At 42.5% G+C, this 22149-nt stretch overlaps 1 protein-coding gene across 2 annotated transcripts in view; it reads right to left on the bottom strand.

Moving 5' to 3' along the window:
• Positions 1 to 22149, bottom strand: part of ulk1b (unc-51 like autophagy activating kinase 1) — a 33956-nt gene that overhangs the window by 3368 nt on the left and 8439 nt on the right. The window contains exons 5-26 of one of the 2 annotated variants that reach the window (XM_049604224.1): positions 20464 to 20500; positions 17507 to 17680; positions 14710 to 14783; positions 13809 to 13910; positions 12202 to 12260; positions 11538 to 11620; positions 11285 to 11335; positions 9631 to 9722; positions 9289 to 9454; positions 9030 to 9084; positions 8764 to 8850; positions 8202 to 8345; positions 7967 to 8115; positions 6758 to 7026; positions 6421 to 6626; positions 5814 to 5935; positions 4242 to 4367; positions 3600 to 3784; positions 3049 to 3233; positions 1818 to 1936; positions 1556 to 1713; positions 999 to 1134 (exon numbers count right to left, since the gene is read on the bottom strand). In XM_049604224.1, the coding sequence (XP_049460181.1) occupies positions 999 to 1134; positions 1556 to 1713; positions 1818 to 1936; positions 3049 to 3233; positions 3600 to 3784; positions 4242 to 4367; positions 5814 to 5935; positions 6421 to 6626; positions 6758 to 7026; positions 7967 to 8115; positions 8202 to 8345; positions 8764 to 8850; positions 9030 to 9084; positions 9289 to 9454; positions 9631 to 9722; positions 11285 to 11335; positions 11538 to 11620; positions 12202 to 12260; positions 13809 to 13910; positions 14710 to 14783; positions 17507 to 17680; positions 20464 to 20500 (2779 nt within the window). The remainder of the gene's footprint in view (positions 1 to 998; positions 1135 to 1555; positions 1714 to 1817; positions 1937 to 3048; positions 3234 to 3599; positions 3785 to 4241; positions 4368 to 5813; positions 5936 to 6420; positions 6627 to 6757; positions 7027 to 7966; positions 8116 to 8201; positions 8346 to 8763; positions 8851 to 9029; positions 9085 to 9288; positions 9455 to 9630; positions 9723 to 11284; positions 11336 to 11537; positions 11621 to 12201; positions 12261 to 13808; positions 13911 to 14709; positions 14784 to 17506; positions 17681 to 20463; positions 20501 to 22149) is intronic. The other variant, XM_049604225.1, reaches the window with a different exon arrangement.

The following is a 22149-nucleotide window of genomic DNA, read 5'->3' as shown; positions in this document are numbered from 1 at the left end:
AAACAGGAAGCAGATTGTCTACTCTGCAACTGATTGCTTAGTTACAGAAAATACCATGGAGCACAGAGATTTTCAAACTCGGACCGTCAACAAGGTGGAACTATTACTGAAAGTAGAGCTGCAATAATTGACTGGTTAATCGACTAAAAATCGAGTATTTTCTTAACACAACTTTCCAGCTTATTAAATGCAAAGATTTTCTGGTTTCTTTACCCTTCTGTAATAGTAAACAGAATTATCTTTGAGATGTGGACAAAACAAGATATTTGATTGACAACTAATTGTTTAATTGAGATTATAATCTAAAGATTAATTGCAAATGAAAATATCATGAGTATAAGGCAGTCAAGGCAGTGAAAAACAGACTGGGAGTCACTACAAAGCAAAGACGAAGACACATAAGAGCAGTGCCAGCCAAGAAGCCATGGCAATGGGAAAGATGTATCCACACAAGAAGGAATAAATCACAGACGGAATCTAGACCTAGGTGTGATGTTTTGACTCAACAAGCTGTGACTCATAAGACCCAGTCGGAAGGTGACTGTGGGTGTCTGCGTCATCTTTTCAAAAAGTCTCTGTTTTGCGTTTGTCCAGACCAAAATGCCATCCTGATATTTTCAAAATGATTCAGGGTCACCAGCGTTTTCAAAGGTCTTTGTTTTAGTCGTTCCAAAATGCCAAGTAGTGTGAACACTAGGTGTACACATAGCGATAATTATGCATTTTAAAAAGAAGAATATATTGAGCCCCATTTCAGCCAAACACTTTCGGTATGGTGCCTTTGGAACCAAAAGTAACCCTTCAGACATTAAAGCATTCATTTTATCACTGTATGGATGGAACGTTTTACACTGAAAAATCTTAATAGCAAATAGTTTTAAAACTACAATCATAAAAGACTTTTAGCTGCAGGAACATTGCACGCTAAAATATGGTCAGTGCTGGTGCTGAGTGGAGACATCCCTTCTTTATGTGAGTGAGCTGACAGACATACTTACATTTGCTAACACTGAGGATGTCGTCCTGTTCAGTGAGCAGCAGAGACAGGCCCTCCATCAGCAGGAGAGCTTTATGGTAACGCAGGACTGACGCTTCCCCCTGGTGGAACATCTCATCCAGTGCAGCAGTCTGAACCTGAGATGACACCAGGATGCTCAAATTCATATATGTTTGATTTTAGTTTCGATGAATGCTGCTGGGACACTGAATGAGCCTCAGTTTCACTTCCAACACAAATATTTGTTTTTCCTGCTTTGTGTGTTACTCTTTCCTGAACAAATAAGCCATAAGCCCAATTACTTCAGTGCCTAAACACATTCCTGTATAAATATTTTGAGAGCAAGTGCTTGCAGACTGAGTATAAATGAGACATGAGAAGAGATAGGTGGGCTACTTTTGCCATACATGCACTTCACTTGGTAATAATGTCTAGAGATCATTATTTGCTTGATGCCCACACTTAGAGTATCCGAACGATTACGCGGTGGCCTGAAGCTGGTCACTAACCCTCAACTCCTCCTCTGCTTCCCAACTGTCTAATTCCCCCCCGGCTCACCATCTGCACAGTGTGGCTGAACAGCAGCCGCTCAGCCGTGATGGAGGTGATTTGGTCCATTAGACGGTGCTTCCTGGAAAAGAAGTGCTCCAGACGGGTGCTGAGTGAGCGGCAGGACGTCACGCTGGACTTGTACAGCTCATTCAGCCTCCTCACTACTGTATACGGACAGAAATCTATGTTAATATGCTGCCATAAGCTGCGGAGTCTTTTAATATACACATTAGACACCGTCCTCTATACAAAATAAAATGGCTCATACCTTGTTTGACTGTGGAGGATGGGTAAAGTTTGCCCTGTTTGACTCGCTCCATGGCCGTGTGTAAGGCAGTGGACAGGAGCTCTGCAGTCTTCAGGTAGAGAACCAGCTGCTCTGCATGACTGAGGAGACAAACACACACACAAAGTACTCAGTTATAATTTGACAAATGGACATGAAATACAAACAATGAAATGCTGAAGTTCAATAATGAAAGTTAGTGGAATATCTGCATGATAGATATCTTCTATCACTCCGAGTCCTGAGGACCAGAGTTGAAATTCTTCCAATTAAATTACACACTCTCCATTCTCAAACTCATCTGCAGTGTGTTTCCATAAATATTGAGGCTCCAATCAGACGGAGCATGTTTTAGCAGCACTGAAACAGCTTTTTGTTATTGTTTTCAGGGAGTGTGAAGCATTTTGTACGCTGCTTTTGCCTTGCTGAGCACCTTGTGTTTTTCTGCTTTATACTCCTCACATTTTTGCAACAGCACCCTGATCACCTTGAGTTGAAGAAACTTTAACTCAGAGTGTGTAAGTGCCTGATGTCTTAACGTTTCTTTCTCCATTATCCAGTCAGATGAACTAAGAGGCTAGCCTTCTGAAATGGCGATGACGAAGCCGTGTGTTTAAGCTAATGTAAGCTTAATTTTGATGTCACCCTACTATGCAAGCGGCAAGACATGTCTGACAAAATGTGGCCTCAACTACTTTCTAATCTTTTACCAACTGTAATTAGGCCCGACGACTGACAGTGAATTATCAAACTGTCCCTAACTTCTCATGAAAATAAGCCGTGAACCGACCATCATCCAGGTGAAGCCACCAACTGGTGGTGCTTCCTGTGATTTCTCCTCTCATGCACCAACACAGATTTCCGTTTCCCCTTGATCAACATGCTATTTGGAAACTGTGATGACCCCTCCGCTCCACTAGGTGTGCCTGTTTTCCTGGCTGTTCTTCCTGTTACAGCCACATGAGCCACACCTGGGCCTGCTCACCTCCTTCAAACATAATCGACGGCTTCCCTCACGCTGCAGCTGCTGTTCAACACGACAGTCTGACTTGATAGATATTTTCGCTGATTATAACACACATTTAATTTATTTTATTTTTCCCCAAACATGAGGCACATGCATGAGATCCATGCTGAATAAACTTTCTCAAAACTGGATATCCCTATCACTGCCATCAACAAAGACTCACGGCCGTAGTTGATGCGGCCTTACCTCCACTCTCGGCTCAGCGAGCTTATCTGATCAGCTACCAGGCTCTGCTGCTGAAGGAGGGAGGGATGAGAAATGTCTGCCTGCTCCCCTAACGCCGTGGCCCCGCGGGCTCCAGCAACCTCCATCAGACAGCGGGCGAAATCCAACGTGAACCGCAGGCGTTGCACCGTGTCTGTATGCTCCTGCTGCACTCCAACAGAGACGGGAAGAAAGAGAAACGGGGATGGTTCAGTGACAGAATTTTTAACAGACAACATCAGAATATTTATTTTGCGTTTAGTTTGCATTGGTGACAAGAACACAAGCATTAACAAGAAGCATTACATTATTCCACTCTCAGATTCCACCTTAGGCTATTTCACCACGATGACTTGAGCTAAAGACACTTTAACTACACTCTGCTCTCTTTTTCTCACACTCCACACTCTCTGGAGGGATTAATCATTGCAAGGTTCTGTGACAATGAACCCGTACAAAACAAAAGAAGTCATTGCCGCATGCATAAATAGAACACACTGGATCCGGAGCTGTATGTGAAACCTGCTTCTCACCTCCATCAGCGTCTCCTCAGGGAGCTCAGGTGCCTCAAAGGTTACAGGGCCGCCCATGTTGGCTCTGATAGGATCAGTGAAACTGTAGCGAGGACTAGAAGGAGCCTCAAAGCCATCCAGATAGGTGGCTGTCTGGGGGTAGCGGCTTGTGTAGGAGCCTGCGGGGCTGACTGACGTGAACGAGCCTGTAGGAGTCAGAAAAAGAGATAGGAAAAAGACATTTTATTTATTTTATATTAATTTAACACTTGTTGATGACCACTGTATTGAGTGAAGATGCACTCCACTTGATGATCACCATCTGCCAGCTGCTACATGTTTTTTCCTTCTCTTCATAAATATTTTAAGTGCCAATTACCAATTGGAAAATTGTGTGTTCTAAAAACCAGTCATTTGGGTTATTACTCCCTAAATCTAACTACATCTCTTCACAGTTGGGTGCAATCAAAGAGAAAAGAAAATCAACCTCTTACACTGACATTTAATTAAGTTTCCACGTCATGGAAAATGAGAGTAATAGCTTCCTGGTGCGCAGAGTAAAAAACTAACGCTGCTGCGAATGCGGACTTTGATTCCTTCTTGCTGTAGAAGGGATGAGACAAATGACTTAAAGATTTAGATGTTACGGTGAGCATGTCCTACCTGAGTATTTCCTCTGTCTGGAATTTTGAGGAGGGGTGCTGCCACTGGGAGGAGAGCCCACAGTGAAGACCACCTGTGCTGGGCTGATGGAGCCGGGTGCAAGGCCTCCCCCACCACTAGGGGGCACTAGAGGGCAGAAAAGAGCATTGACAAATGGTAGGGCTGTATGACAGTAGGGTATGTTTACATGCACACTAATATTCCACATTCTGAATTAAACATTTTTCCAAATGAAGCATTTCCTGATGTGGGGGTATGCTGATATTATTTGGGTTTTAGGAGCCTTCTTTGGACATGTATGCTGTGGTAGACATGCAAGCCTAAGGGTGCTTTCCGACCTAGAGTTGTCTTGCTTTGGTCTGAATCAGGGACTAATTTTGTTACAAAGTTGCATAATTGCCTAGAGTTGGTTTGTGTTCTCACGGCAGCATTTACAAGCGGACCAGATCAAATGCCTTGTGCAAGAAAGCTGCTCTTGATTGGTCAGAATTTCCATGTGGGAAAAATCCAGGAAGTAAACAAAACGTTGAAGAAGAGTACACTTGCAAGATAAATGTGACACTTTCTAATGTCACAATGGAGGGACAACTACACAGGTTGATTTCAGCGCTGCTCATCGTGGACTATATTGCTGTCATTGTTCATTTTAGTCAGACCATACAGTTTGAAAAAGAGGCGCGGCCCCAACTAGAAAACAATGTTTTGATGCATTGGATGTGCTGAATGTGCATATTAAGGCAGTACAGGAGGAGGTGCACATTAATAATCCTCCAGGACTGTAACATGCTCATGTTTAACCCAAACAATGTGTCATGTGACTGCAGTTGGTTCACATCCAGGTCGGAACACGTTCTCACCACAAATGAACCGCACCAGAGTTAGTTTGTAACCGGACTGAGACCACCTCTTCAAGAAGGTCTTGGTCCGGTTGTCTTGGTGTGCACCTGAGTGTGATTGCTGTGTTCACACCTGCCCAAACGAACCGCACTTAGGGGGCAAATGAACTTGAGTTTGACTGAACCAAACCAAACATTATGAAAGACTTAGATATCAGGAGGATTTGGATAGGTGCAAATATAAGCCGACCTTTTCATTGAGGTAGTTGAAGGAATGAAAGAGCGAGGCTGTGATTGTGCTATCAAACAAGTTCGAAAGAATCCTCACACAAGCAACAGCCATTACAATTTCCAATATTTTGATGTGATTAACAATGTGTTGAGGCACGTTAATCAGAGTATGCACTGCTGCATGTAAAGCAGAATATTAGTGGAATATTTATTTTCATTAGCCGTGTAAACAGCTTAGTAGGAGTATCAATTTTTTCGGAATGGGGCAAAACCCGGAATATTTTGTGCATATAAACATCGTCAATCACCATTTTCATTTTCCAGTAAACACCAAAAACTGCTAAACTATATTTCAATACAGGCTCTCCATGTAAATAGCAGAATTAAAACTTAATTGGAATAGCATTGTGTCACATCTTATTCTCCAGTAATATATCACTGACTGTAAATAAACAGAAATCCCAAATACAACTGTTTAATAATGTGAATCGACAATCGCGCCTACCTATTATGTCTATGGCTTTATCAGAGGTAAGATTCTCTGTGCTGCCCCGATCACCCGCTGGTACACCTGGTCCAAACGCAGCCATCAGCAGCATGTCAGACAGTCGACCGGCACTCTGAGACCTGCACCAAAGAGACAGGAGACAGCGACACAGAAGAGAGAACATGAAGAGATATGAAAATGGCAGACATCCTTGTTTAATACATATTTTTAGTTTTACTTAATAGCTCCCTATTTCCCTTCTTTCCTTTCTTCTTAACAGCCAATCTGCCCACTCCATTAGGTTCATAATCCCTGCCTCTTAACCTTGTTTCTCCACACATGAGAGGAATGAATAAAAGGGGCTGTTCGAATACTGCACATCTCCAGCTTCTATTTTAAAAAGCCTCATATGTAACAAAAGAAAACCTTTATGTGATTAAGTTGCAAGGAACTGCTCAGTTTAAGAGGGAACAAGATACATTTCCAACTCTGAAGTAGTTTGTTTTCAACTGCAGGGTCACTCCTGTCTATCTTGTATCTGTAGGCAAACAACTCCTCCAGCAGCCACAGCATCAGCATGGTACACATAACCACCAGAAAACAACAGCAAATACAATATTCTAACCTTCCAAAGCCCTTGGTATCATCATTCAGTCTGTGGACGCAGTGGGCCGACGGGGTGACCTGTGTTAGTGCTTGTTGTCCTGCATCTCTGAGCTCTCCTGGGGCAGTCCTGCTGCAAGGGGAGCCGATGACCAAACCCTGTTGTGTCAGGAAGGTCATGAGATTCGGAGAGCTGGGAGGCTTGGGGAATTCAAATGGAGGGATGGCCTGAGGTTGGAGAGACGAAAGGGAGAGGAGAGAGGTACCAGAGGTTCATTCAGACTGCTTGGTAGTCTTTTCTTGTTCTGTGTATCTCCAGAGAATTAAACAAACACACACACGGCAAAACACACACGCACCTGACTTACCCTGGATGGAGAGCCCAGGATGGTGGGGAGGGGGTTACGCTGCATGAGCTCACTGAGCCTGGGTGAAGAGTGTAGAGGTCGGCCAGTCATCAGGCCCGCCGAGGGAGCCCCCACAGGGTCTGAGTGCTGCTTCCTGATCTTCTGCCTGCCACCGCCACTGGCACACTCCAACAGACAGGGGGCGCTGTGGAGCCGTGAGCCCAGTCCTGCCGTCTGCGGGTGATGCTGAGGAATCAGGCGGGGTTCAATATGCTGGGGAGCTGTGTGATAGACGGTCAGAATATTTATGCTTTTAGACAGCAGGTGGCATTGCAAAATAAAAAGTCATACAGGTGGAGAAAATAAGAATTCCAACAAAAGACAGTAGGGATGGACGAGTTCTGCTAACTCCCCCGCTGCCCTGCTGGCATGCGTGTCCAGACAGCTAAGAGACGGTGCCAACATGAAGAACTGGTAGTGAGAGTGCTTGTGCACGTAGGAAGATGGTTCATTTGTCAACCAATAACTTTCAAATCTACTGACCTACCGGGCTGACTCTGAGAAACACTGGCGAGTGCTAACCACAACCGGATTTTGTCTACCATTGATTTTTTGGGCAACACCACCTACAACAAGCCGCACACCTCTCTAGAGCTGCATCTAATCCTTAGTGCTCTGTTTGACTGTTTTTTGATGAATCAATTTCACATTTAGTCTTAAAATATACAGAAATATATACTCTGGGTTCCCATGCGTTCTTAAACATCAAATTCAATGGCTTTTCAAGGACTTCCCAGGCCCAATTCCCTCGAATTCAAGGACATAATGCGGCATAGTATGAGACACAGATGAAGGTTAATTACTGTTAGAACACTGAGAATTTTTACGAGAACTAGCAGACTTCACAGAAGCTCCAGACAATTAAAAAGAGGGGGCTGGATGTGTGAACACTTCTCAGTTGTGCTGTGTTACAGTGATGGCAGACTCTGCGGTCTCTTGCCTTCTCCAACACAAAACAGCAAAACAATATATTGCGAAACTTGAACGACAGAGATGGAGAACTTCTATTCTTGCACAACATTACCCTCAAATTCACAAACCATTTCAAGGACCTGTGCAAACCCTGTATATCTGAGAAGGAAAAATCCCTCTGGTATAGAGACAGCTGTGATGTGCATGTGTGAAAGTGGTTTACAAAGTGAGGAGCAGCCTCTGAGCTACCTTGAGGGGAGAGCTGGAAAGGTCTGGCGCCTCCCAGGGAGAGCCTGCGATTGGTGGTGACTGCGCCTTGCCCGTAGGGTGGTGAAGGTCCGGTCCGACCAAAGCCAAGCGAGCTTCCACTGCTGCAACGACGCACTGGTGTCGACAGCCTAATAATATAGAGATCATGAGACACTGCAGTCAATTTAAAAAACAGTGGGACTGATGTGTGTTTGATTGATGATTGATGGCAGACCGTGGTGAGCCGTCCTGTTTGGTGGAGTGGAGGTTCTGCTCCATGCGCTGGTAGTTCTGGACCTGGGTGGGGACTGGGATAGGCAATGACTGACCATGGTTGCCATAGCTACCCCCATAGTTACTTCCCGAGAACTCGCTGGGCCTGCCAACAACAGTGAGAAGAACAGAGAGTGCCAAGGGAAACGGTTAGACAACCCATGAGACGGTTATAGTGAGTGTGTGGACACAGAAAAGTTTAACAGGTTCAACAGGAACGAGTACACCAAGTATTTCAGAGAAGAACGATTCTGTTCACCATAATACTGCCACACTTGTATGCTCTGTGATGTAAAAACAAGCATTACATTGTGTGTTTGGATGACATGAAATGATCTGAGGTTAATTAAAGAAATGAATACACCAGATATCAGTGAATTTAATCGACTCCACCAGCTACTCTGGGCACTGCTGCTGCTGCTTCTTCTACCGCTATCCAGTTCCCTACTTTACAGTGTCTTGCCGTCTGAGCTACACAGCACGACACGTATCACTACAACCAAAAATTCAGCTTTGTCTGTTACCTGACAGGACTTGGAGACCCGCTGCAGGAAGGTGAGTGTGGTGGTGTTTTGACTTGGCTACACAGGCCAGCAGAAGCCAGAAGAGAGCTGATTAAAGAGAAGGGAAAGAGGAGACACGTTGTCAGGACTATACCACAGTGCTATACTGAACACATCATATTTTTCCTCCTTTATCAGCTGTATTCTGTAACACTGTCACACAACTACATTAAATATGGTTGATACAGATAAAGGAAATCTATGAATAACCAATTTGTGTGTCGTACCCGCTGTTCATGAGGCTGTCCGGCAGCACTTTACTCTCACATGTCAGCTCTCCCGCTGCAAAACCAGGAAATACATTAAGCACAGAGACTGAAAAAAATGACAGAGAGAGGATATCTGGATAGAGCAGAGCTCCAGTCCATGAAAAATAAATAAAAGATGACTTGTGATACTTGAGCAGTAACCCTACAGAGCTGGAACCAAGGCTTCGGACTATGCACAGCTGCATTTGATACTTGGATAGAAGAGATGTTTCCTTACTGGTGAAGTGAGCAGGCACAATGACAAAGTCATCCGTGTCACAGGAGGAGGAGTTCTTGCTGCTGCCGCCCCCTCCAGACGAGTCCTTGAGGAGAAAACCAGCGGCCTCCTGGGTAGGGGAGGCCAAAGCTTTGGCACGCATATGCTGAACCTCAGCAAGAGACTGCTGCAGAGACAGAGAGTGGTACACAAGCTAAGAACAAAAGCACAAAGGATATAATAACAGAGCAAACTGTGTGGGAAGGCCAAATAGATGTTGACTGGACATAAAAACACAGCCTCATTACTCAGGTACAGACGGAGGAGCAGAGAGGAAATAATACAGGAATAATAAACACCAACCGGTGGCGAGGCGAGGTGAGAGGTGGACGAGCTGCTACAAGAGCTGGCTGATGCAGAGCTTGGGAAGCAGGTCATGGACACAGTAGGAGTTGCTGTAACAAAATGCAACCCGGTGGTTAGACAACTCAAGAATACACACAATGTGGTCTGTTGAGAAACACTGAGTGTAAACAGAAACTTTGTCTGTTAACAAGGCGAGCCCACAGGGCGAATACCGTGACCGCTACCATGTTTGCATCACTGTGGCTACATTCACATCACAGGGCTTCAATTTAAATTCTGATTTTTGTATTCCTGTTTAAAGTGACCCATTTCTAACAGCAGTGTGAACGTCACTTTTGCAAAACAGTCATTTGGGGAATGATTTGAATGATACACCAAATCCATAGCTACAGTGTTATTAGCAGCTACTGCTGGTGGTTCTGTGGAGACAGAGGTGTGGGTGCAGGACTGGTGAGGCTCTTTCAAATATCTCTCTCAATGCCTCACAACAAGGCTGTCATGGCAGATCTCAAAATGTAGATAAGCTGTCCCTGTCACAAAGCATCTGGCAGTCTACTGGCTGGCAACTGGGGCAGCCTACCGCAGCGGTGGGGCAGCCATACAGCCTCCTAGAGTTTCAACAGCTCTGACACAGTATGGAAAGTGATCTGTGACCACTCGGTGAAGTATGACGTGGAAAAACATGTATGTATGGGAAGACACACATGAATTCTGATATGACTGTTTTCATAGCAGTGGTATGGCCACTTTATTAGGTACACTTTCCTAGTACCAGGTTGGACCCCTTTTGCCTTCAGAACTGCCTTAATTCTTGGTGGCATAGATTCAACAAGGTGCTGGAAACATTCCTCAGAGATGCTGGTCCATATTGACATGACAGCATCACACAGTTGCTGCAGATTTGTCAGCTGCACATCCATGATATGAATCTCCTGTTCCACCACATCCCAAAGGTGCTCTATTGGATTGAGATCAGGTGACTGTGGAGGCCATTGGAGTACAGTGAACTCATTGTCATGTTCAAGAAACCAGTTTGAGATGATGTGAGCTTTGTGACATGGTGCGTTATCCTGCTGGAAGTAGCCATCAGAAGATGGGTACACTGTGGTCATAAAGGGATGGACACGGTCAGCAACAATACTCAGGTAGGCTGTGGTGTTTAAACCATGCTCAGTTGGTACTAAATGAGTTACTGTTGCCTTTCTATCATCTTGAACCAGTCTGGCCATTCTCCTCTGACCTCTGGCATCAACAAGGCATTTTCACACAGAGAACTGCTGCTCAATGGATATTTTCTCTTCATTGGACCATCCTCTGTAAACCCTAGAGATGGTTGTGTGTGAAAATCCCAGTAGATCAGCAGTTTCTGACAGACCAGCCTGTCTGGCACCAACAACCATGCCACGTTTAAAGTCACTTAAATCACCTTTCTTCTCTGTTATGATGCTCGGTTTGAACTTCAGCAGGTCGTCTTGACCATGTCTACATGCCTAAATGCACTGAGTTGCTGCTATGTGATTGGCTGATTAGCTATTCGAGTTCAGATGTATATATACAACATAATACAATACAGCACAGGCTTGCACTCATGTATTACGGACCTTTGTCCAACCAAGCTCTATTAATAAGTGTGTTGTTTATTTTTACTTACTCTTTTTCATGGATGAGCTAGCCTCCAGGAATGGATGACAAAAGAACTCATCTACAAACAACACGAGAAGAAATATAATTAATAGGAGGCAGTGACACATGACATTCATGGGAAGATTTTATGCATCTGCTGTCTGTGTAATGTGACTAGTATCTGTTTATGAAAAGCTATATCAGTAAGTTATCAGTATCAGGTCTGCATCTACACCATCTGGTCAGCTGTTCGATTCATTTTACTGTGCTTTTTCACTCACCAAAGTCCATGCGGTCCTTGTGGTTGCGCTGCAGCAGCCCCAGCAGCAGGTGCCTCAAATGGCTCGAAGTCTCTCTGGGAATGCTGCGAACAAATAACGCCACAGTCAGTGTGTGCTGCTGTGCAGAAAATAAAACATGATTAAAGGTCAAGAAATACAACAGAATAACGCTAATACAGATACAGAAACACTTTCACCTTCACTTGGTTTACTCTCCCTGTTTAAATTGGAACCAACACATGAAAATATATGACGTCTTTCACAGTTAGTGTGGTCTCATCAGGCAGCTGTGATAAACTGAAATGTAAAACCTTTACACACATCGTGTTGTAAAAGAAAAGGTTGTTTGGGTTTTACTGAAGGCTTGTCATCTCTGACAATGTTGTAAATCAACAGCTGTTAAAGCGTTAAAACAACCCAGCTGGCATGGCTCTAACTTGCAGCATCTCTGTGGAAGATCACTTTTGGTGACTGATCGAAATATAAGGTTTTAAAAGCACCGTAGCAACACAGAGACAATTTCAACAAAGTTTTTTTGTTTCTTGTGAGCAAAATCAGGTGCAAAACAAAATGATGAACTTCACAGTGATTTTCAATCTTTTACCGTAACATCAGTTTATCACATATACACTAAACATGCTGTCTTCTCACAGTCACTCCTTACTTGGGGCTGAGAGTCTTGTTTTTCTCATAGAACAGCCGGAGGTCCTGGGGACTGCTCGCCTAAAGAAAGTCAGAGAGAAAGATGTTTATGTGTGCATGTACACACACAGCCAAACAACCCTTTCATACTAAAATTGCATACATTTTTATGGCACAGTATGCTGCCATCACACATACTGTAGCATGTCATTATACGAACAATTCACCCCCGAAATGACTGTTTGCATTTCAATGTGGAACATGAACTTGAACTTTTTAACTGACTCTATGTCCTTGTTCCAAAACAAAAAGAAACTTAAATGTGGGTTACTGACAAAAAGATTTGGTGCTATATAAATCATGACTGTGCTGTGGCTGCTGTGTTTCTGCATAGTACTGATTTATTTGATGTTCTGTTTGTTTCTCCTCAGTAGTGTCGACTGTGTGGAACATATGTATAGTTATTGATATGCAAATGGCCATTTATGGGTGAAATATTCCTTTATCAGCGTCTGACTTGAGTTTCTTGTGTAATGACACAATACCACATGTTTTAACGAGTCTGTTGATGAAGCAAAGAGTGAAGCTTCTCTGGTAGTGCCAGAAATGCTGCTGGACCTGTTTAGATAGTTTGCGAGACGTTATGTGTTTCATCTGTCGCAGCATCATTCAAGCTAGCTGAGACAAATTGCTGGGTTTGTGGTTTCTAGCTCATCTTTCACATGATCTGGAGAGAGGGGACAGGCTGTTTGACAACTTGCAGCAAACAGACTGAAGGAGAGAAAACCTGTTAAAGGATCATTCAGCAATGGTTTTGTTTTCTTATTACTATTTTAAATTACTGCATGTTTTCCATCACTTTAATCACATTCATTTTTTTGCTTCAATTTCATTATCTTGTGCAAAATGACAAGCAAACGTATGCACATATTGTTCACATATCCCTAACCTGGCAAAACAGATAACATGTAAAGGCCATAAAATAATCCAGATATTTTTCTTTTTTTAACTTTAACATGATTGATGAACTATAAATAATGATTTGGTTGTTGGTCTGTGGAGCTTCAATACTGGCTCACCCCAGTTTGGCTCCCCGCTACCAGGCTCCTCACCTGTCTTAGCCTCTCTCCACTGGCTGCCTGTAAAGTTCAGATTTGACTTTAAGGTTCTCCTGGTTGTGTACAAAGCCCTTAATGGCCCGGCCCCATCCTACATCACAGAACTCCCAACCCCCTATTCTATCCCCATGTCCCTCAGGTCAGCTGCCCTGGGGCTCCTGGTGGTCCTACGCTCCAGACTTAAGCTCAGGGGTGATGGTGCCATTGCTGTGTCTGACTCCTCCATTGACTCTTTTAAGTCCAGGCTCAAAATGGCTTTTATTAATTAGCGTTTGAGTCCCCCTGATGTGGCTTTCTCTGACAAGTGCCTTAGTTGTGTGAGCTGTGTATCCGACAGTTATGTCGCCTCCTCGTATGTATGTGTTTTTAGCATTTTATTCCTTTTGTAAAGCACTTCGGTCAGCATGAGTTGTTTTAAATGTGTTTCATAAATAAATTTGAGTTGAGTTGAGGTGACTATGTGTCAAGCAGGTCATACTGCAAATAAACATGCATTTCAATAGAGTTTTACCTGAAAAGGAGCCTTCCCCGTCAGACACTGAAACACTATGGTCCCTATACTCCACAAGTCTGCCTTAGCATCGTAGTTCTGGGACATGATGACCTCAGGAGCCTGGAGAGGACAAAACAGTGAGACCATGATGACACATTTCGGTCAAGAGACGGTGTTCAGCTAGCACTGTAAAATCAAAAGAACAAGCTCTGCTGATTCTCATGAACAATGACCACAGAAACAAATGAGCCATCATCAAGTTTGGGTTGACTGGTGATCAAAATATGGCATTTTCTCAGACATGTTTTATACTTCATCAATCCCGCACATGACACATCACATACAAAGACACAGATACAAATATGGATAGAAAAAATAGGTCAAAAGAATAAAAACATAAGAAGAAAAACACACAGCAGTGAAGGGTCAAGTCCCAGGATTGCTACAGAGAATCACTACAGTAGATATGCTTATGATGGTTATACAAATTTGTGGTTGATAGTGCAGATATTGCAATGTATGCTGATTAAATTCAAGTGTAAGAGCAGTGCAGAAGTGATTCATTCTTTGCTATGAATAAATAAATAAATATATACCAGTGGTGCTTCAAAGTAAAAAGTAAAGACTGTATTGAATAAGGAATGCTAGAAAATATAAAATACAAAAAGCACAGAGGGTTAAATATGAAATTCTAACAGAGGGTGAATATCTAAATAAATCAATGTAAATGCAAATTTATAGCATCCTTATTTTATTTCACTAAAAATTACTAAACGTTCTCTCCTCATAACGGCCTGCTAACCTTTGGTCTGAGTGAAAACACATACATCATCACATCTGAATTTGCTTGGGCAAAACATTTGAGTACGCTGACAATTATTTTCCATCATATCTCTGAAAACCTCCAAAGAGTGCTTACCATGTACATGGGGGACCCACAGAGTGTTGCCGCCATCATGTTGTTCTGAAGGTACCTGGCAAAGCCAAAGTCCGCTGTGGAGAGGAAATGTGCAGATGGTGAGACTCACAAACTGATGAAACGAGGAAAAAAATACAACAGAACTTCCCAGAGGAAGACTGCAGATGGTTGAAGAGGAATCCATAGTGCTCTCTAAAATGCATTTTGCCTGCTGCAGGTTCCCGACTGAACGGTTTATCGCTTCTTAAAACCAATAAAACTATACAATATAGAGAGTGCAGACCTCCACCAAGGTCAAATGCTCTATCTCACAATGTTAACAAAAGGAAAAAACTATTTCTATATCCGCCCCCTGATTTGAGCCCGCTAAAAATGTAATGGCTTCCTCCTTGGCCCGTTGATTTTTGGTTATCCTGCTGACAGACAAACAACCAAAAACATAACCGCTATTATCACCTCCTTAGCGGAGGTGATAATAGCTGAGATGGAGATCTTCACCGTGATGACAGCTACAATGACAGTGCAGCATTATCACAGTGGAGTTCAGCCCCCCCAGGGAGTTCTGGCTTCATACAACACTTGCCAATCAAAAAAGTCCTGTTGAGCTTCCTCTACTGTCGAGCACGCAGATAATAAAAATAGTCCAAACAGTTTCTGTGTGCTCATTATATTACTCATGTTATTAAATTTTAAAACATCAGCTTATCAAATGATACCTAATATCCCTGAGCACACAGCCAGCTTAACAAGTCAACAAAATCATTTTTCAGTAATCCCTCTGTCACTGCGGATGTGCTCGTGTGTCACTACCTGCATCTCTGTGGGTACAGTGAGTGTATATGTGTGTGTGTGGACAGTCTGTTTGTTAGTGAGACTGTGCAAGTTTTCCCAGAGCAGTGAGGATAATAACGTTCTGCAGTGACTGAGAGCCGCAGACTTCACTCCCACAGGGCAATCAATTCTCTCCAGAGGAACAAGAATTAATAGGCTTAAGGATTAGCAGAGTTTCCAAACAGCTAAACAACACACACTTGCTTTCACTACTTGGTCATGACACTTTCCATTAGATAACTTGTTATTAAACACACAACACTGGTCATGGTCAAACAAGCCAAACTCAAAAGTGATGAGACACATGCGTACATTATATATCTCTGAATAGCTTCTTTAATTCTTGCTATTTGTTCTTGGTTTTATCAGAAGAAGACGACCAACACAGCTCAGGGAAAATGTGAAACTCTGTATATATTCTGATAAATTTCCTCTAACCCGTTTAGCCTAGTAATCTTGGTGGAATCTATTACCTTTGGGAAATCATTATTAGGTCCTGTTGCAATAAAACTGTCCATAAAGAGCTTGATTAGAGCGCAGGGATTTTACGCTGCTTCATGAGATTCAATTAGTTTTTTGGTCCTGTAGAGGGTTCTGGTGTTTTCCTGTTTCCTGTTAAATCCCAAAGTACAACCACAAGCTGCTTTGCTCTTTTAATTTCTGATTAACTTTATATATTTGTTTGGACACATTAATCAATTGATAAAACTGGGTTAGAACAAGCACTGCTCTGTTTAAAAAGAAAAGTTTGATATTAAAAAATCTCAAGAAATGAATATTCAGCTGGGCCTGTACAATCAGTATGTTGGGCACCTTCCGTTTCCTAATCCTGTAGCTTCAGCCTACACCTTTTTCAGACTGCAGAAATGTCTGTTAAATTACTTTACTGAAATGATTTGCACTGTACTATTTAAGTATCTGCCATTTTCTGTGAGAAGTTGTGACTTTCATTCATTCATTCATTTTCCATAACAGCTCGTCCTGTTAGGGGTCATAGATGTGCTGGAGCCTATCCCAGCTGACACTGGGCAAGAGGTGTGGTACACCTTGGACAAGTCACCAGACTATCATAGGGCTGACACATAGAGACAGACTCACACTCACATTCGCACCTACGGACCATTTAGAGTCACCAGTTAACCTGCATGTCCTTGGACTGTGGGAGGAAGCTGGAGTACCCGGAGTAAACCCACGCTGATACAAGGAGAACATGCAGACTCCGCACAGAAGGGCTCCACAGTGGGTTCGAACCAGGAACCCTTTTGCTGAGGCGACAGTGCTAACCACTGCACCACCATCCATAAACATTTCATGAGTAATGGTTAGTTGTCAATTCTTATTTGATATTAGTAAAGAAAACACACATTTACATTGTGATAAGTGATAACACGTTATCGAGGCTGTTGTGCACAGATATAAATACAGGTGTGCCTTGAGATTTTGGCTTGCCCTTTGGTGTGCCTTGGGCAGAAAAAGTTTGAAAACCACTGGATGATTCAATCGACAGAAAATTTATTGGCAACTATTTCAATAATGAAATAATAGTTTTAGTAATTTTTTATACTACGAGTCACATTCACCCATTGACTCACACATGTCCATACACTGGTGGCCAAGGCTACCATTCAAGTTCCACCTGCTACTCAGTTAAGGATACTTCAACATGCACACTGGAGGAGCCGGGAATCGAACCGCTGATGTTCCGATTAGTGGACGACCATCTCTAGCTTTATTTATGTTTTACAATAAATATAATTTTATGCTTGTCTTTGTCATACATGATAATTAACAGAGTATCTTTGGATAACTGGACTGTTGGTTGGATGAAATATACTATTCTGTCATTTCATTGACAAAACGATTAATCGAGAAAATACTGGGCATGTTAATTGATAATGAAAATAATCCCTAGCTGCAGCCCTAAAGCACAGATGCCATCACATCATGTGCTCACCATCAAACCTACCAATCTTGATGCAGGTGTTGTTTGAGTGTGACTTGCGTCCTGGTGGGTAGGAGAGCAGGATGTTCTGGGGCTTGAGGTCCCTGTGGATGATGCCTTTGCCCTGTAGGACCCTCATGGCCCCTGCAATCTGCTGCAGGAAAACCCGAATGGTGTCCTCACTCAGCGTGCCTTTAGCTGCGGAGAAACAAGGTTAATTAACCACAAGTTCACTTTGGTAAACAAGGTGCACTAGGTGATTTAATGATTAACTTGTGATGTGGGACACAGGGTGGGGGGTAGAGGAGTGAGACAGGGACTGAATGACCCTCTTCTCTTGATTTCCATATCTATGCAAATCCTGGAGTTAGATCATGTTACACAACACCTCACTTAACCTCTAAAAATATCTGAGACACATCACCCCACGGCCCCCTTCTGTTTCCTGTCTCTTCCTCCCCTCCAATCACCTCACTCATGTCATGGTGTTACAGTATGGTCCTATGTGTGAGTCCCTCCCTTGTCTTGAATTTCTCTCTGGCTCCACCTCCCTGACAACGGATTTTTAAAGCCAGGCTCAGGCTTGACTTGGGCCAGGAAAAAAAAAAAAAAGTTTTCGTCATTGACCACAGTGGAAAGTGGATCCAAAAACTCTTTTTCAACAGGCGGGCAGAGGCTTTAAATAGAGCAGATCCTCTGACTCTGGGTACTTGGCAGACAAAGTTAGCAGCTCCAGTTAAAATTAGTCAGCAAACGGCTGACGTCTTATTTCCCATCCTGCCCACTCTGAGAGACAAGGCGAGTTTAGTGTACTTGTTACTGAGAGCCCTGCATTCATGAAATGTGGCAAACCTGGGCAGAATTGTAAACTTTATTTTAACAACACGTTTTTCTCAGTTTGTCAACGGACATTTTGACAATAAGTGTTCGTTGACACCATTTTATTTCATGACTAAAACAAAAACGTACTAACAACAAAAGTACAAAATAGCTGTCTCTGTTCTGGCTAACAAACCTTACTTAGATCACCGCAGCGATCTCAAAGCACTGACTGATCTCCTTTTTATCCAGTCCCATTAGTGACTGGCTTGCTATGCTCCATTAACAAATTGTTAAATTTAACGCAGCCAAGCTAGGTTGCGATAAATATCTACTCCTTCTGAGATGATTTATGATTTCTTATCACTCATAATCTGACACTAACTCATTCGGCTATCATTTAACATTATTCAGTATTAATTAAAGTCTGCCTTAACAACGAGTTTACACATTTTTTATAACTGCTGATTTATTAAATTGGAGCTCTGCTGAATAAACTATGGCCCTGAATGTAGCAGAAGACCTCAGTAATATAAGGGAAATGAAGTAGAAGCAATAGAAGTAACTCTAGACATAAATTTTTAGATGATATGATAGTTCAAGGTGCGCTTGGGATTTTTACAGCCAGGACAAATATCCTTCAGCAAAATCCATTAGAGCATCATGAAGCTGTCTGAGAAAATTACAACTAAAACACTGACTAAAATTAGACTAAGGGTGCTTTCACACCAGCCCTGTTTGGTTTGGTTCTATCGAACTCAAGGTCTTTTGTCCCCTAAGTGCTGTTTCTTTGTTTGAACGCAGCCAGACCGAGTCCTTCTTGAAGAGGTGGTCTCGGTCTGGTTACAAACGAACTCTGGTGCGATTCGTTTGTTGTGAGAACGTGTTCCGACCTTGATCCGAACCAACTGCAGTCACATGACACATTGTTTGGGTTAAACATGAGCATGTTACAGTCCTGGAGGATTATTAATGTGCACCTCCTCCTGTACTGCCTATCAAAACATTGTTTTCTAGTTGGGGCCGCGCCTCGTTTTCAAACTGTATGGTTTGACTAAAATGAACAATGACAGCAATATAGTCCACAATGAGCAGCGCTAAAATCAACCTGCGTAGTTGTCCCTCCATTGTGACATTAGAAAGTGTCACATTTATCTTGCAAGTGTACTCTTCTTCAACGTTTTGTTTACTTCCTGGATTTTTCCCACATGGAAATTCTGACCAATCAAGAGTAGCTTTCTCGCACAAGGCATTTGATCTGGTCCGCTTGTAAATGCTGCCGTGAGAACACGAACCAACTCTAGGCAATTATGCAACTTTGTACGAAATTAGTCCCTGATTCAGACCAAAGCAAGACAACTCTAGGTCGGAAAGCACCCTTAAACTAAAGAGTTTCACTGACTAAATCTTGAATAAAACAAAAGAAAAAAAGGTGACTTTACATCTACCACAGTTTTCAGTAAGCCACTAAAACTAAATTTAAAATGTGTGTCATAATTAACACTGGCATAGTGTTTCCTCAAAAGCATATCTGCAAATAGTGCTGTACTGTAGCTATGTCTCACATACAGCATGTGTGAAGACTGAGGAGTACAGCACAGGAGACAGCAGGTGGTTTTATTACACTGCGAGTCAAAGTCTATTTTAAGCTTCAGGTCCTTCAAAGTTTCTCAAGGTTTTACTGAAGCACCAAATCTCTCTCTGTCTTGAGGGCCCCAGATAAAAGGCAGCTTCCTGCGGTCATACAGGAAGTGTGAAAAAAAACTTGTGACCTGAATGGCCACCTTGGGGCGTATATTCCACTGTAAAGTTGCTCCTTTTTATTTGCACTCTTTCAACCTTCTTGGCTGATCTAACACAGCTGAAAAATAATCCTTTCACTTCTACTATTTGATGTCTTCACTGGCTGTTCCTATCCAACAATCATTATTCTTAGACTCTAGGAAATTTAAGATTATTTTGCTGTTGAACATTGTGAGCGTAATGAATTATGATCTTGGCTTTTAGCTAATAGACAGAGGCATTAAAAGACTGTTTTTCATAGACCAAGGACTCTCACTTTCTTGTCATCAAGCAACAAAGATGACATTTCACCATCAGTTCAATTGATTTTTCCACCGAGAAGCACCTGGAGCTTTTAGTAGATGAATTGTTGCACTTACAGTGTAAGTAGTCGGCAAGGTCGCCCCCGTTGCAGTACTAGGATGAGACAGAGAGACAGGAAGAGAGAGGGGAAATGAAAGAGGGGGAGATAAAAAGGAATAACATTAGAAAACATAGGTAACATGGAGGCCTGATGTGTAGCTGTAGTGAATGAGTGCCTGACAGCACCCCGTCTCTGAGGGGACTGGGACGCAAAAGAGATCAGAGAAACGATTTGCTGGGAGAGTGACATGTTTACAGATTGCTCTCATTCCCAGCATTAATATGAATGAAACCAGGAAAGGGCGAGGTGTGCTGTGAAAGGTGAGGCTCTGAAAGGCTGCCTCATTTCCAAGTCATTTCCTCTCCTAAGATGGAGAGATAAGCACGAAACAATGGAGATTATAATGAACGGAACGTGTCAGAGAGATGTATCTGCATCTCTTTAAAGCTACTTTACATCTGTGCTCTGCTTCTGTAACACTGTTTTTTTCTGATTTACACATCATATGACCTTTGGAGCCATTTAAAACTCCTTTGAAAAACACTCAACAACTTGAACACTGTGAATCGTCATAATATCCTCCAAGCAGACACACCATTTACCAAAGGTCTCTGTTCTGACTTTTCACTAATATACTGTGATGTTTAATAGCTGTTTTATTATTTTATGTGGGCTACCAATCACTGGAAGCTCAGGGGATGCTCATAAAGAATACAAATAAACAACTATTTCTGCTCAGACTCAAATCCCAACCATTTCCAGATCCACTTCCTGCAGTTCTCAGTATTCATTTTGAATGTGAAACATTGCATTTTGAGATCTGATGCCTCTGGCGAGCAATGCCAGCCATTTTAGCATGCTAACTTTCATGTTGACATTGTGTCTGAGCAAGCTTTATATCAGTGATTCCCAACTGGTAGGTCTCAGTCCAAGTGAGTCACAGGTCCATTCTGAATGGACCTCAAGTGACCTGCAAATGTGTCAAGTTTATAAAAAAAACACTTTACTTTAAAGTACAGTGAATTTCCAGCACAGAGCTTTTGGTTTGAAGTGCTGTGTTCTGCTGTAGAGTGAGTGACTGACAGACACACATTAGCAGAAACACCAGACTGGAAAAAATCCATACAAATAGCATGATACGTGCACTTTAAAATACTGTAATGGGCAACTATGTTGTCAGAACAAGAAGAGGTAGCATGACAGGCAACTCTTGCCATGCCTTGCATGTATGATCAATATTCATTAGGGGTGAGTGATAATGGTATATCACATGACAGTAATTGTTCTGTATATTCAATAAAGAAATTGCCTCACATGAAACAAAACTTGAGTTACAAACAAAAGAGCCAAAACAGCAAAGCTAAAATACTTCCAAACTGTGAGCTTTAAGGTGCACGAGAACAACACTTTCAAGTGCTCCAGGTTTTTGTATTTACAACCTTTATGTCTGCCCAAACCACATTATCTTCAGAGGCAGCTGGATTTGCAAGAATCACAAGATCACATGAGACACAAGCCCCGATTTGATATCGCCTGCCCTGAATAGCTCCCACAATATGCATGGCACTGCCAAATATACAAGCCGAGACATTTCTATCCTTGCACAATATATAAAGGTTTGCAGCACAGGACACAAAACTACAACATGAGTATAAAAGTATCAAGCAGGCCTAAATCTACTGGAGTTTGGAACACACACAAA

The sequence above is a fragment of the Epinephelus fuscoguttatus genome, linkage group LG18, assembly GCF_011397635.1.
Source record: "Epinephelus fuscoguttatus linkage group LG18, E.fuscoguttatus.final_Chr_v1".
NCBI classification, from domain to species: domain Eukaryota; kingdom Metazoa; phylum Chordata; class Actinopteri; order Perciformes; family Serranidae; genus Epinephelus; species Epinephelus fuscoguttatus.
The sequence above is the reverse complement of the archived record's forward strand: the minus strand, read 5'-3'. Positions and strand labels throughout refer to the sequence as shown.